This window comes from Phragmites australis, chromosome 22 (assembly GCF_958298935.1).
Source record: "Phragmites australis chromosome 22, lpPhrAust1.1, whole genome shotgun sequence".
NCBI classification, from domain to species: domain Eukaryota; kingdom Viridiplantae; phylum Streptophyta; class Magnoliopsida; order Poales; family Poaceae; genus Phragmites; species Phragmites australis.
The window spans coordinates 3,808,943-3,821,621 of record NC_084942.1 but is presented as its reverse complement, the minus strand read 5'-3'; the positions used below and the strand labels follow the sequence as shown (position 1 = coordinate 3,821,621).

The window sequence follows — 12,679 nt, the reverse complement described above, 5'->3', positions numbered from 1 at the left end:
TTCACAAACTTGATAGAATGACGCCGAGTTTTGCGTTCTGCTTCCAAAATCTGGGTTGATCGCTCACAATATGTAAGATCAGGCTACAACTCTTGCTTTGCCACTTCAATGACTTCAGTTGGGATCCGAAGACATTTCTTCATATACGACACGTGGAAGACATTGTGAACAACGGAGAGGGATGGAGGCAAGTCCAACTGATATGCTACCTCTCCACGCCGAGCAACAATTTGGAATGGTCCCACGTATCGAGGCGCTAGCTTCCCTCTAACTTGAAAGCGGCGGACCCCTTTGAGTGGAGACACCTTGAGATACACAAAGTCTCCAATGGTGAATTCAAGATCTCGGCGGCGACGATCCGCATAGCTCTTCTGTCGTGATTGTGCCGTGAGAAGACACTTTCGAACTTTTCGAACATACTCTTCTGCCTCTTTGACCAAATCCGGACCTAGAAAAGCTCTTTCGCCAGATTCAGACCAATTCAAGAGCGTTCGGCATCTTCGGCCATAAAGAGCTTCAAACGGTGACATCTCAATACTTGCTTGATAGCTATTGTTGTATGAGAACTCGACGAACGGCAAGAAGATTTCCCACTCCTTCCCATATGTGAGAACACAAGCTCGGAGCATGTCTTCTAGAATTTGGTTCACCCGTTCAGTCTGACCATCGGTCTATGGGTGGTTTGCGGTACTATGGAAGAGCTCGGTTCCCATAATTTTATGGAGGCTCCTCCAGAAATGAGAAATGAATTGAGTGTCTCGGCCTGAAATGATCTTCTTCGAAATCCCATGGAGGCAAATAATCCAAGTGAGATACAACTCCGCATATTGCTTGACCGAATACATGGTCTTGACAGGAAGGAAATGAGAAGACTTTGTCAATCGATCCATGATGACCGAAATCGAGTCATAACCTTGAAAAGTTCTCGGCCATCCGGTAATGAAATCCATACCGATCTCCTCCCACTTCTAGGAGGGAATAGGTAAAGGCTGGAGCGTACCGTCCGGCTTGAGATGTTCGGTCTTGACTCTTCGGCAGATATCACACTCAGCAACATATCGAGCGATTTCTCGCTTCATGCGAGTCCAAAAAAACATAGCTTGAGGTCTTGATACATTTTTATGCTTTCTGGATGGATGAATAACAAACAGTCATGAGCTTCATCCAAAATTTTCTTCCTCAATACCTTAACTTTCGAACCCGGGTAGCATGGGGGATGGTCCATATCGGCATTGACTCTTCCAGCTATCCAAGAGTTGGGGTTTCTCATTATAGTTGGTACAAGATTCAAATCCGGTTTTGATGTTCTACTTCACTCAACTACTGCAAGGAGAGGTGAAAACGATGAAGATTACCTGAAGTGAAGAAGAGGACATGATTGTATTATCTTTGTAATTTATTTCTCTAGGACATCTATGTAATATGATCCATATCCTGTTCTAGCCCGATTCGGAACAAAATTATGGATATCATTACTTTAAGATAGTCCATATCCTCTTCCAAAAGAAAAACATGGATGCCAGGCTTAAGAGCGGAGAGCGCCATGTGGTAAATTTACAAGTTTCTCTTTAAGGAGAGGATGCCTCCTCTGCCTGCCTGGGCGTGGAATGGATGGACAAATGGCAAGAGCTTAGAGGGCTCCTATGCGGCTCATGGGTGCCATATAGCACAACAACGCGTAACCTGCTAGGAATTGGGTGGGCATGAGCTATATATGGATTCAATTTAGCTAACTAACTTCATAATATGAGATAGAAAAATTATCTAGTTAGCTAATTAAATTGAACTATAGCGAAACCATCGATACTCATCCCCATCCCTAGGCCAGGAACGCTGGTAGTGGATGCTGCAGCCTAGAAACGTGCCAAGCTTCTTCTTTTTTGGTTTTTCTTTGGACTTTTTTCTTCAAGCCCGTTGACTATTGGCCACCGAAGTCATCTTCCCCGCTTTTTTTTCTTCACTTTCCATTTTTGTTCCGTTTCGTTTTCTCATATAAAAAATTATATATATATATATATATATATATATATATATATATATTTCGTATTAATATGTTGAGGATATGAATGAAGAAATTAGTATGTTGCATGGCACGTTATTCAGTGGGGAAGAGATGCATAACATATGATGCAATAAGAGATTAGTATAGTTTTTTTTATCAACTGGTATAACTGTGTTTCCTCTTCCTTTCATGATTTCTGGATGATACGGAGGTTAAAAAACTCTTAGTAGATAACTGGATAATTGCAGTTAAACTCATGAAACCTCTGGATGAAGTTCAGTACAACAGAATTTGGAAGGGGGAAAACACAAAGCCTCATAATTTGGTAAGAGTAAAACTACAGTTTTCATGAGTCACTATCTCGGAGAATAACCACACGGGAACAGTGAGAAAGAAAGAAACAAACAAAGAAAGAAGAGCTCTCAGTCAGCGACAGAACAAGGCCTGCAAAAGAGGCTTCCCATTTCCCAACTCTGATGCTAGACAAATCAACTCAGAATTTCCATTCAGTAGACGAACAGCACAAAATTTGCTAATATGCAGAGAGAAATAAACATCAGCAACAAACAGAAATAAGATTATACAACCAGAACATCGCCTAATGATCATTTGCTGAACCAACTATCCATGTCTTGGTATCTACTGTTAGGCTTTCCGCATGCACATTGTGGAACGAGGCTCTGCATGTCAAAAGAATTCAGCTCGTCGTGCATTGACAATGCCAGTCATGGCAGAAGTGAGTCGAACTCCCGCTCTTAGCATTTCAAAGATGTCTTCAATGACATTTGTACTCGCTCACTCACCTAAGATGGCCCGTCGCAGGGATAACGGGACATTGCACAATCCCAAGAGGTATTTTTACATTGTTAGGATTCTCTCCTGCTGCACTGCCGTCACAGCTAGGTTCCAGCAAGCGCATTAGGGAGAGAAAGATTTCCATCCTCGTCATGTCCCTGTTGGCCTGCATAAACCCAATAAAAATTAGAACTTCTGCCAAAAAGAAAACAGTGAAGGAAGCAACAGAAAACTTTTTATCGAAAACGCAGGAGAGCTGCGCCTCATTAAATAAGAAGAGAAAAGGGCAAGAGCCCAAACAACCCCACAAACACCACACAAACACAGAACACACACACACGCACTCACTCCTTAACAGTTTCCAGGACTACAATCGCGCCCGTGACCACAAAGGCGACCAAACTAAGGTAGACAATCTAACTAGATTCATGAAAACTAGATTCATGAAAAAGAATAGTTGCAGCATGCTCTGAGGAATCAACATAAACCCCAATGTTGGGAGAAGCTATTCTTGGCTTCTGAGTTCTCAGTCAACCTACCAATCTTTTTAGTGCATTGAACTACTTACCTCAACAGTGAACCGTGCCCAGATTTTATTTTTGCGTGCTTCCATCACGCCCCGCAAGATGGTTAATCCTAGTCCTTTGATGAAGTCAGCTATCTCCAAGAAGATACCTCTATCCTCACAAAGCATCTGCAGAGGCACCAACATCAGCAATGGAAAGAACAATGCGTGTATTGAGAATGATAGAATAGAAAGAACCAGCAATAGCAGAATCAGTTACCTCCACAAGCATCTGACGAGGCCGGTCAAGATCCTCAACAATGATCGGGCATGTCATAGATTGGCTACCAACATCAAAGGCCCAAGTTGCACCACCTTCGAAGCAGTCTTTAAGGGGACCGTTGCCACCGCCAAGTATCTGTTTGGAGTTCACCAATACCACGGCAAAGGATCACATGAGGTTAGCAACTATTATCTTATTGATAGGCTGCAATTAAAGGATGCAAATTAATAAGTATGTGCATACCTTAGATTCATTAGAGTCCTTGAGGTTGTCCGCATGCTTTGTCACACTTTGCAAGAAAAGCATATGCTTAATGGTCTTTTCCAACAATGCATCAATGCTGCACTGTTGACAACAAATGACATGAGAATAGCAGTCATTACACTACAAACATAAGGATAGTCCGAACCAAGTGCGATTGAAAGCTTAAATAATCATAAAAGACATTTGAAATGCGCAAGTCAACAAGATACCTTTGCTCCATTAGGTACAAGTTCCCGGAGCTCCTTTATACGATCCTGAATAAGTTGACGGTCCTTCGGTCGTGGCTTAGGGTTCTCTCCTCGTCGAGATCTCTTTGAACTTGCCTTGCTTGGTGTCTCAACGCCCTTGCTGTTTGAGGCTGAGACACTTTCACATTTCATGTTCTGTCCACTCTCAATCCAAAGGCGTATCTGAGATTTATGCATTCCATTATTTTGGGAAAGACAACCATCCTCTGCCTTCCCTAGGAAAGATGGCTGTTTAGCAAAATTTGAAACAGCCAACTCATTCTTGATTAGCAAAGGAGGAGCACCAGATGACTCACAGTGCTTCGTCTCTTTTGAGCGACAATAAGAACTGCTAGGAATGTCTGTAAATGAAGTCTTGCAAGAGGCACTGACACCTGAGATCTGCTTGCCGCCAGGATTGACATTGGAGATAACCGCATCCAATAGTTGGTCAGTATCAGTTTGTGAGAAGATGCCAGAATAAGGGAACTCGTCATCCACTGAATCAAAGGGTGCAGAGGTATCAAGATAAACAGAGGAGTCAGGTGCGTCTCTATTTGAACTCTCAGGTTTTGAAGTTTTCCAGGTAAGATCATTATCCACATTGCGGTACAAGTGATGATATTCAGTACCAAATACATCGAACAAATCATTTTCTGTAGTAGGATTCATAAGGATGGAGGGTGCTCCCTCATCAGAAATGCCTGGGAGCTTGCGTACAATTACATCAGCAGGGTCATTTACTTCATTAGCCTTTTTTGAGCCAATTAGATCTGAGCTACTCATCTTATTCTCTTGAGAAATGGTTGTTTTCAAGCCACCAGAAACTTGAATATCAGAGCCAGACGATAGAGCTGCAGAAGCTTGAAATGTCTCTCTCTTTGGACTCTCCATTTTCATAATGAATTGGGTAGATTGGGGCATTTTATATGAAATAGCTTGTTTATGCCCTGTCATCCCAGAAGTAGAATTACCTCTTTGGTCTAACATTTTATTCTCTGTGCTGGCATACAAGCTACCTTCTGGGAGAAAATCAAAATTCCCATGACCATTAAGAAAATCTGACACCTGTCCTCTGCCATGCAACGGAGTCACGTTTGTATTTCCATGGGCTAAAGGGTTCTGGCATGCATGAGATTTCAAGAGAACATTTCTGAATTCTGATGAATCTTCCATGTTTCCCTGTTCTAACTGTCCATTGTTGGTCATCAACACTGGATGCTTTTCCATTGATGCCGAGACAGATGAGATGAAACCAGAGCTTACAACACTATATTGGGTGTTACTTTCAACTCTCCTGTCACAATAAGGTGTTTGCTGTCTGAACCTCGTGTCAGGAGCATATATAATGTGTTCTTTAAGCGCTTGACTATTTCTCTGTGCAGCCATAAACATTGAGGCATTCCTACCTGTGTTTGCCAATGTATTGCTCGACAAAGTTGTGGAATCAGGACCATAGCATTGTTCATAAGTCATTGGGGATCCACTGAAATTGTTTGACCAAGCACCTGCAGGGTAGATACTTGGTGGGCCATTTAATGGGTGTGACTGAACCTTCTGGTTCAAATCATTTTTAACAGACGACGATGAAGCCATACTTGATCGGTTGTTTAGCTGAGAACAAAGCTTCTTATATTGGACCACAAAGTTTGTGTTTTCCATCACCTGTCAGAAAGTAAGCATTCGTAAGCACAGTTTAAGTAGCGAGTAATCATAGTCAGACTAAAAGCAAATTCCTCTTTACACAGTCCTGTGAGGATCTTTTCCTTATTTCTTTCACAACAATCCTAAGAGCTAAAATAGTGCAGATACATCACAAGTCATTCTTCTTTCCGGGTTTCCATTACCACCCAAGAAGGTTTTGTCCACCTAGGATTGCACCACAATATAGTTTATACAGAGATCAAGAGAGCAGAACATTTGACCAGTCAACAATGTAGCATGGTCATAAAGTAGTACGTCATGGCCCATATAATAATGACAGAGAACAACTTCAAGACATGTAGAATGATATATAGTAATCCCAGTTGCTAAAGCTTTGATATCTTACCACACTAGTAGAGCCTAGCTGCAGTACACCACGCGGTAACACAGGAATAATTGCAACAGTCTGCACAAGAAGTAACTTATTGAGAGTTCAGAGGCAAACAGTGTGTCGGTAAATAATCTACCATGCAAGGACAACTATCGTACTAACCTGAATGCCAGCTATGAACTGCTGATTCATCTCAGCAGAAACCTATCATCGTAAGAAGAACTTAATTAGCTTGTAGTTCCATTACAGAAGCTTATATTACAATTTAAAATCCCCAAAACAAGTAAGCAATATACATCTGTTTAGGCAATAAGTAAGCAAGAGACTAAATTCCAGCTACATTATTCTCAAAAGATGATTAGGAAACCATCATGGAACGTGCATGAAAAAAGGAAGTCCTTATGGAAATAACATCATGGTTGACTTTAGCTACTAGGGCAAACCATATAAACAAGAACCTCAACAGTCGTTTCCATTTATTCCCATGTCTATTTGTGTGCTTTTGCAGCTAGCTTATCACAATGACCACTTGTTCGGCAGAATAATAGACCAAACTCACAACATGCCAAAACTTCAAGACATAGAACAAATACTTGAGGACAAAATAACCCCACGAGGACTGCTGCAATGGTATAAATCCCCTGGCCTCACGCTTTAAATAAGGTGGCAGCAATGGACCACGGAAAACTGAAATTGGGTTACATTTATATCAGTTCACAAGGAAGAAGAAGGAATTGTACCTCGGATCTGACCTTGTGATCATTGGCAGCATCGTGGACGATCCATTGATGGTTTCCAGTAAAAGCAGCACGGCCAATGGCACTGAAGAATACAAATGCAGCAGAGTTCCCTCAGTACAACACGAACTTCTCTGACAACACCCATCAAAACAAGCACTTAACTAAGAACATTGTAAAAGGCAGTGCAATTCTTGCTTACCCTTCTCCGACAACATGAACTTGTGATGACATAACCTTCCTAACAAGCGTGCACACATAGCTGCCTGGTTCGCACCCAACCTCAGAAGCCTCAGATCCGGAGGAGCACGACGCGTGGCCACAATAACCGTCCTCCCACACCAAATGCCTGCACATCACCAATGCAAAGACACACACGAATCAGCAAAGAAGAGCTGAATTCGTGAAGCACTAAGCGCGTAATTTGTTAAAATGCACGGCACATTAGTATACACAGAATCGAAAGAGCATTTCGCGCATTCACGCCCTTGTACAGCCCAAGAACTAAGGCACATTCGCGCTAACTCTTTCGGTTCATGTTCTAGTAAATTTGCAGCACAGGTAAATGTTACTTTGGTTCTAGACACTAGTTTCTGCAACCAAAGAATTCCTTTATTAGGAAGGAAGCTGAGGAATATGGCCATCAGAATCTTCCCCACGCGCGCTTCACTTGTACTACTAGGCAAATCCAGCTGAAATGGAATGTTAAGCAAGACTCCAAAGTCCAAACCCAACAAATAAAAAATGGCATTGAAGAGGTCCCAAAAAAATGAAAAATGAGATTTTTCGCAAGGTCGAGCTATAGGAAAGCTTAAGATCCAAAGAAAAATCACACGCACAAAAAAAAAAGGACGGGAAGGCTTACACGGGGTCGGCGGCGCCGATGGCCTTCCAGAAGACGGCGTAGGACCAGCCGACCTCCTCGCACAGCCGCCGCAGCGCGTCCCCAACCGCCATCCCCGCAACGCCCCGATGCAGAGAGAACCCTAGCTTCTTCAGAGGCCACCGCCTCCAGTCCCCCCGGAGCAAGACGACAGCCACCTCCCTAGGCGCCGCGGCAGCTGGCGCGCCCGGCCTGCTTCGCGCGGAGCCCACCGGCCCTGCTCGTCGTAACGCTTCCCCTCGCCGCCGGCGCACAGGCGGTCATCAGTGGGGGGCCACTCCCAGTCCCCCAGAAGGCGCGGGTCCCAGTGTCAGCGTCAGCGCCCAGCCGGGGTGGGGAGGAGGTAGCCGACTGAGGCTGCCGCCGCGGCGGCGAGCGAGCGAGGCAGCCTGCCTCCGGAGTGGGGTTCAGGGGAGAGTGGATTCGCTGCTGCTGCTGCTGGGCTGCAGCTCGTCAATGTCTCCCTCTTTCTTCCTCCTCGCTTTCGCTTTGGCTCTTTTGGGTTTCTCACTTCTCTCTCTCTCTCGTTGGTCTTGGGGTGCCCCTCTCTCTCTTCTCTCTCCTCTTTTGCATTCTCCTTTCTCGTTTGCAGGCATCATTCCCTCCACGGGGGCAAAATGGGAATGCTCGCGTGTGCTGTTCCTATGTTTTTTTCGATCGAACGGCACGTTAAATAAAGTAGGAGTAGATAACCTTGCGTGTAGGAGAAAAAAAAGAACAACTATGTCGATAATGTTGATAACACTATAAACTATAATCAAACGATTACAAGAACTAATAAAAAAAGAATCGTAATAGCACCGCTCTCGGATAGTACACAAGATCGATGACTTATTGCTCCATGTAAGTTTGAAGGCCGGTGATCGAAATTATCCGAGAGAGCACGTATGTTGTTTCTATGTTTAGCTGGATGGTGCATGTGTTACCATATGGGAGGACATCGCTTATAAAACTCTTGTGAAACCATGTGACTATGTGAGGGCAAAATTGGGTTGGAACGTATGAAACTCTTGTGAAATTTGTATTCGAAATAGGCTCTTAGTGTCGCTTTATCACTTAATAGTTTTAAAAATTAAATGTCTTAGTTTGCTTTTAGAGATGAGCCCCACTTATATGTTACCCTTGCATGCAACTTCTAGACAAGACTCCAGATCTGAGATACATGTATAATTTAAAGTTTATAAATAAAATAAAATAATTTAAATATCTATTTTTAGTTTAAAATAAAAATAACATGTCTCAACAAAGACCTTTAATATGTCTACAGTTCCAGTTCCAAATTTTTTAAGCTAAAAATGACCAGCTAAGAGAATTCTTAGATAAGCTTTGCGAAACAGATCTTCTTGGTTGCCTAAGCGTGTGAGGAGCTCTAAAACACAAAAGAAGATAGAGCGAAAATCACGGTTGTGCTCAATGAACAATGGTTTGCTGGAAGCAGCTACGATAAAACATCAGGGCAGTAACGAGAATAATTAGCTAGATTGATGGATTGAGTTGCAACCAGTCCACCAAAGATGGATCCTGGTACACGCAAAATGTCTTGATAAAGCTTAGACTGCTACCCTGTTTAAAAAGATATATATATTCAGATTCACTTGTTAGTCTAAATCACTACGTGTCAAATCCTTATTTCATAAACATATATTAGAAGCTAGGCATACCAACAAATCTCCCAATATAAATGAGGATGAGTAGCACGAGGAGCTTATTTGTGCTACTCCTGATATTGATAAAGTAATATCACATGTAAACAGTAGCTGTGACATTAAGTCTCCATCAACAGCTAGGTCCGAAACGGGCGCACCTGCGTACTACTACAGTAATGTAATACACAGTAAAATTGTTACAATATTTTGCTACATTAAATAATGTTACAATACTATTTATCTAGGCTCAAATCACTGTTCACTCTGGTGATATTGCTTCGTAATATCGGAGGATTCTTAACAGGGATGACAATGTGTACTACTTTGTGCTACTCCTCAGTAAGAATGACAATAAAATAATAGGTAACGCATCCTACTCCTTGGCAAGATGAACTCTACTACCAGGTGAAACTCCTTTGATTTGTTGTTGGTGACCTGCTAAAGTATCGTTCTTTTACATTTTGTAATATAGACTTTCTTATCTTCTATTGCTTACACGCGGCAACGGATATCTTCTTTTGTTTTATTGAGAGCAAAAGTGAATTGTGAAAGGCTTTGCAAATACGGATTGAGCCATTCTATTTTGTACGGCGAAGCCGCAAAAATCGCGATTAAAAACCTTAGTTATTGTTCTCATTATTCTCTTCCGCCTCGTAAAAAACAATCCACACGTTACAAAGCTTTCGTCACATTGTGCCATGTATCCATTCTTTTCAAAATGCTTTAGGTAGTATATATATTCAGAACCCCTCCAAAGAAGACAAACAGGATAATGTAAGTTAATCCAGCAGACGGAATGTCGTGTACCAAATTTATTTAAAAACTGCCTCTATGCCCTCAAACGTTGCAAACAATTACAGCTATGACAATATGGGCCTTCAAAAGGTGGGCATGGAGTACAATTATGTGGTCGTGTATTCTTTTGAGGGAGTGGTGGGGTAATTCTAATCTATTTTAAAAACACTATTACAATTAGTAGATGTAGGAATATACTCATATCATCATATGTATATACTCACACAATCCATCTTAGTGAAACACACCATGAGTAAAATTGGAGTTTAATTCATAATGGGTAGAAAGTATAACCCAACTATACTAACTATTTAAGTTAAGACTTGGTTCTTAGAACAATTCTAAATTAACAAACATATAAAAGGAATTTACAGAGGGGGCAAAAGGCAGAAGCTAAACAATCAGATGGCAGAGCCTATCTTACCCTACTGCAATTGTAACATTTTCCAAAGGCTGTCTTAGCTGCAATGTACTGTCAACAAATGCTTAGACAATCTTGCTAGCTTCTTCTTTCACTTCACTTTCGTGGTTGGGCATGTCCTGTGCACTGGTAGGTGGGCCTGATACTTTTTTATGTTCACGAGGACCCTTTGTCAGTTGGCATGGCTGCATCAGGTGTGTACACTTAGCAACTACATTTCTTTTTGTTGCTCTCTTTTTGCAGGGACATTTCATAATGAGGTGCTTTGTGAGATCTTAGTTGTTTTTGAATCGAAGACTGACTGACCCTGCTTTTTGTTAGAAAGATATGCTACTATATCATAGTTGTTTGATCTTGGGTTTATATTCTGGAAAAAGGATTTGGCCTTAGTTGTTTTATTTTGTGATCTTGTAGCTGTTCTCCTACTGATTAATCCAAGAGACGTGTTAAGGAATTTTCATTTATTCTGTTCTTGTTCCTCTATTGATAATAAACATGGAGAACGCATAATAATAGATGCCCGATCATCGAATTTTGGAATTATGCACGAATACTATGAGAAATATACTATTTTCCATGGAATCTCCATAAATTTATTCCTGTCTTTTAGTCACACCATGTCCACTCAGATTTTACACAGGTTCTGTAAGGACAAGGGAAAAAGGCATAGAAAGAGCACAGCTCTGGAGTTTCACAATCACAATAGTGTTACTCGAGCTCCGGTCCAAGTTTGTTGCTTCTCCATTTGACAGTCAGAAAGACAAAAGCCCCAGGACAAAAAACAACCAGCTTCTAAACTACCCAAATATTATTTTAAGTCCCATCTCACATTTGTTTGGAGATTTGCCGAGTTTTCACTGTTTATATTCGTGTTTTAACAAAATAACACACATCTCTTATTGGAAGATAGGACCACCTATATCAATGACATATGTGCTAGATTGTTATTTTTTCAAAGCATAGCTAAATTAATGGCATATAAGTAATTTTCTCTTGTTTAGACCAACTCCAGCTGAATCGGTTTCCTCGCCGTATTCTACTGTGCCGAAGACTGTAGCTGTCCTTTGCCGATCGTTGGCTGCGGCAACCGCCTCCAGCAGCTTCGGTATCAGCATGAACAGGGAAGCGGGAGAGGAGAGAGGGCCGGCAAAGTTGCGGCCGGAAATAAGGACCCGTATTACTGTAGCTACATATGACTGTGGGTCCGAGGAGCGATGAAAAGTAGTAGAAGGTAGGAAATAGGGTAGCTGCTGGAGATGAAAAAAATAGAGGATATCGTAATAGTGTTAGGGGATACTGTAATAGTGTTATAAGGGATGAATTTTTAGAGTATCTGCTGGAGATGATTTTAATGAGAGGTAACCAAATCCAAGAGATAAACGAAGCAATAATCCAAAGATTATGCGGACTCATCAGTGGAGGCTTGCAGGCTAATCCTACTCCTCTTCGTGATGTTGATGCGTCGCTTCTGGAAGTGCTCCACTAGGCTAGAGCATGCACAAACAGGGACGTCCATTTGAGTTGAGTCACATCATGAACACAACTACACAAGCCGACTGGAACTGGAATGGCTCAGTTTCATGCATGCCATCTTCTCTGTCAGTTGGGAGCCAAATCAGATGGTCACTTCATTGCTTTGTTCTGATGTGGTTGGTGACACAAGTAGGATCATTAGTAGCTCGTCTTGTCGATGCAACTGATGACTAGTACTAAACACGGGAATGAGATTTTTCATGGAGCAAATACCAAACAAACCCTAGATATGAAGAATGAGATCACAATTCACACATTCAAAAGAAAAATGAGATGATCGACATCAGCTTGGAAGGAAAGTGGTGAATACATGGGAAGAATGATGCATATTTGATTTTTAAAAACAAGGCACAAGGGCCGCAGATATGCAACACGAAAAACTGAGGACCTGACTGTTAGGATACACACGAATTAGACACGACCAGTTCCCTTTTGTTTGACGGCCAAATTAGCACAGATAACCTTCCAATCAGAACAAAATTTGTACCTAATTATCAGAGCAAACACTAAGTTTTTTTTTTTGGAAGATTGGGAATAAAAATTGATTGCTTGT

The 12,679-nt window shown here is 41.8% G+C and overlaps 1 protein-coding gene across 3 annotated transcripts; it reads right to left on the bottom strand.

Moving 5' to 3' along the window:
- Window positions 1-2,442: 2,442 nt before the first annotated feature.
- LOC133905158 (transcription factor LHW-like) lies at window positions 2,443-8,314 on the bottom strand. 3 transcript variants are annotated; one of them, XM_062346881.1, is made up of 10 exons: window positions 7,714-8,310; window positions 7,051-7,197; window positions 6,864-6,933; window positions 6,274-6,315; window positions 6,127-6,186; window positions 4,059-5,741; window positions 3,829-3,930; window positions 3,583-3,720; window positions 3,366-3,491; window positions 2,443-2,963 (listed from the first exon to the last, which is right to left on the bottom strand). In XM_062346881.1, exons 1-10 carry the CDS (start codon window positions 7,803-7,805, stop codon window positions 2,802-2,804), a joined length of 2,622 nt encoding a protein of 873 aa, XP_062202865.1. In that variant the 5' UTR covers window positions 7,806-8,310; the 3' UTR covers window positions 2,443-2,801. The 3 variants fall into 3 exon arrangements, 2 of the variants coding, with proteins under 2 accessions (XP_062202865.1, XP_062202864.1); XM_062346880.1 differs by having other exon boundaries at window positions 6,852-6,933; window positions 7,714-8,309; XR_009907574.1 differs by lacking the exons at window positions 2,443-2,963; window positions 3,366-3,491 and having other exon boundaries at window positions 3,680-3,720; window positions 3,829-3,925; window positions 6,852-6,933; window positions 7,714-8,314.
- Window positions 8,315-12,679: the final 4,365 nt, after the last annotated feature.